This window comes from Echinops telfairi, unplaced genomic scaffold (genome assembly GCF_000313985.2).
Source record: "Echinops telfairi isolate 266 unplaced genomic scaffold, ASM31398v2 ScPeMD7_7412;HRSCAF=8450, whole genome shotgun sequence".
Lineage (NCBI taxonomy): Eukaryota > Metazoa > Chordata > Mammalia > Afrosoricida > Tenrecidae > Echinops > Echinops telfairi.
In genome coordinates this window covers 3,780,735-3,783,486 of record NW_022111312.1, presented here as the reverse complement: position 1 = coordinate 3,783,486, position 2,752 = coordinate 3,780,735, and the positions used below count along the sequence as shown (strand labels likewise).

The window sequence follows — 2,752 nt, the reverse complement described above, 5'->3', positions numbered from 1 at the left end:
GTCACTTCATTGCCACCTCATATATAGGCTGTCACCCCATCGCCATTCGCGCTGAGTGTTACAAACCTGCTTTTGGTACTTCCCCGGCCAACTGCGCAGCCTCTAACGTGTGTAAGGTGCAGGGAGCAACGGGGTGAAGAAACTTCCTTGTTCTCAAGGAAGTTCACCACCTGCCTCTAGATGCCCAATAAATGGGGCAGTTAGAATCAAGCCTGAATCAATCAGAAGCCCAAAGTAACCCTGCCTTCAACAAGCCTGGACACGCCGTCCCTTTTGTGTACACTTTAAAAAGGCCTAGAGGTGGGTGGTCCAGGGGTGGAATAAGTAGCCCCGTGGGGCTCTAGTCTAGTTTGTTGCCCCACCATCCTTAGCACGCAGCCTTATGCTCCTGAATGGCTGCCAGAGCCCCGGCAACCACGTCTACACTCCCTCCATCTGGCAGGATATTCCTGTAAGGACAGACACGATGCTTCCCTTACATCCCAGGGGCTAGAACTTAAGTGACATGGCCACATCCAGGGGCAGGGGATGCTGGGAAATGCCTTTCTACTAGGCAGTAGCTACTGGGGTGGACAAGTGTCTACCACAAACAGAGAAAACTGAGTCCCAGCAAGGGTCTCTCCTCTGGCACGCTGTTGGGGTAGGAAACATGATCAAATGACTATTGTCAGCCCTGTGAGAGCTCTGTTGGCATAGTGGTTATGCACTGGGCTGCCAACTAAAAGGTCAGCAGTTCGAAACCACCAGCCACTCCTGGGGAGAAAGAAGAGGCTTTCTGCTCCTGTAAAGAGTCACAGTCTCAGAAACCCACGGGGGGAGTTCTACCCTGTCCGATAGGGTCTCCGTGAGTTAGAATCAACCAGGTGGCAGAGAGATGAAATGGACTGTCCAGGCCCTAGGGATGCTCATGAGAGAGGGAGGGGGGAGAGAGGAGGGAGGGGGCAAGGGCTGAAAATAGGCTAGCTGTCTTCAGGGAGGACATGCCAGCCATGGCTCGAGCTTGGGAGTCTCTGGAGGTCTACAAGTCCTGCCTGCAGTCTCAGCACCACACGTCCCACGCAGGTCAGTGGTTCAAAACCACCAGCCGTCCCGTGGGAGAAAGACAAGGCTCTTCTGGTCCCGTCAATAGTTACGGTTCTCCTCTGTCTGCAGGGTCTCTCTGAGTCAGAACTGACTCGGTGGCAGTGAGGCAACCCTTTCTCCAGCAAACACAATACGTTCTCAAAAAGTTGATACTTTCTCGAGATCTTTCATGCATTTGCTTTGGGGCCAAGGCTGAGCGGAGTGTACGGTGCTATGTAATAAGGCCGGGCTTTATTAAACGCGCCCCATTGGGGGAAGCCAGCCTCAAAGGCTTTCTGGTGCCCTGTCCACTGGCCCTCTGCCCTTCCCCCTCACTGACCATCCCTCTGCCCTTCCCCCTCACTGACCACCCTTTAGTCCCATTCTCTCCACTGTTCTTTCTTTCTCCCCGCCCTCCCAGCGTCGCCAAGGCCCTGGGCGTGAGCACGGTAGCTAAGCAGACCCTGAAGCTGTTCCGGGAGCACCCCATCTTCTCCGAAGTCATCTCAGACCAGGAGGCAGTGGTCGCCATTGAGAAGTTTGTGGGTACGGGCCTGCCCCCTCGGGTTCCTCCCGGCTGCCTCGAATCTGTAGGCTGCCTGTCTCTGGGGCCAAGCGACTCCATTCAGTGCACAGTTCCCTCCCACGACTGGCCCCCTCCACCTGGAGTCCCCCCCATCAGGAAAGCCAATACAACGGGGGCAGAGCCAGGACGGAGGCACACAGATGTCCGATGACCGTGGGGTTGATTTCCTATGGTTTAACGGCCGTGGCCGTATCCCGCTGGCCAGGCTGTCAGTGTCGGCCGAGCTTCCTGGCAAGCAGGGTGATGATGGAAACATGGGGCTCGAGAGTGGCGGGCATGCAACCAGGCTACCGCGGAAGGTGATGGGGTCAGCCTCAAATCCTACCGAGCCACGAGCCACAGAGCCGGGTCTGACTCGTAGCGACCCTGTAGGATGGGGGTGGGGAGGGGATCTGTCCCTGGGGGTGTCCAAGGCTATCACTGGTTATGGGAGTAGAGCACCTCATCTCTGTCCCCCAGAGTGGTTTGGACCTTGCAGCCCCGTGAGTAACCAGTGCATCAGTGGACCTCCTGGGATCGACCTTAGACAGTGGGAGTGGGGCAGGCTGGGGGTCGTGTTCATGGTGTCACTTAGCCCTCTTGGGCCTGAAACCAATTGGCTAATCCATCCTGAATTCCAAGGTTGCTGCCCCCACGCTCTCCCCATGGAGCCCCGAGACACACACACAACCTCCTCCTCCTCTGGCAGATGACGAGAAGATCCTGGTGGAGCCTGCCTGTGGGGCAGCCCTGGCCGCAGTCTACAGCGGCGTGGTCCAGAAGCTGCAGGCGGAGGGGAAGCTCCGAGCCCCACTGCCCTCCCTGGTCATCATTGTCTGCGGGGGCAGCAACATCAGCCTGGCCCAACTGCAGGCCCTCAAGGAGCAGGTGGGCTTGAAGAATGGGCTGGCCATGTAAGGAGCCCTCCCAGCCTGGTTGGCCGGGTCCCCTGGAGGAGCCGGTGTTTTATCCAGCCCCTCACTGTAAATAGTAGCCGTGTTTGATGACGAGGTGGTGGCTCGGAGGGGCGGGCGCTGCCTTGTGGCTATCAGGGCCCATTACACGGGGGATCTGGGTTCCCTGAGAGAGGGTCCGTTGAGCAGTGAAGCCAGTCTCTTCTTTGGC

The 2,752-nt window shown here is 57.6% G+C and overlaps 1 protein-coding gene across 1 annotated transcript in view; it reads left to right on the top strand.

The window, feature by feature from the left end:
* Window positions 1-2,746, top strand: part of SDS (serine dehydratase) — a 12,776-nt gene extending 10,030 nt beyond the window's left edge. The window contains exons 6-8 of the mRNA XM_045296702.1: window positions 443-451; window positions 1,169-1,608; window positions 2,337-2,746. Of these exons, the coding sequence (XP_045152637.1) occupies window positions 443-451; window positions 1,169-1,608; window positions 2,337-2,545 (658 nt within the window). The 3' untranslated portion in view covers window positions 2,546-2,746. The remainder of the gene's footprint in view (window positions 1-442; window positions 452-1,168; window positions 1,609-2,336) is intronic.
* The last annotated feature ends 6 nt before the right edge of the window (window positions 2,747-2,752 follow it).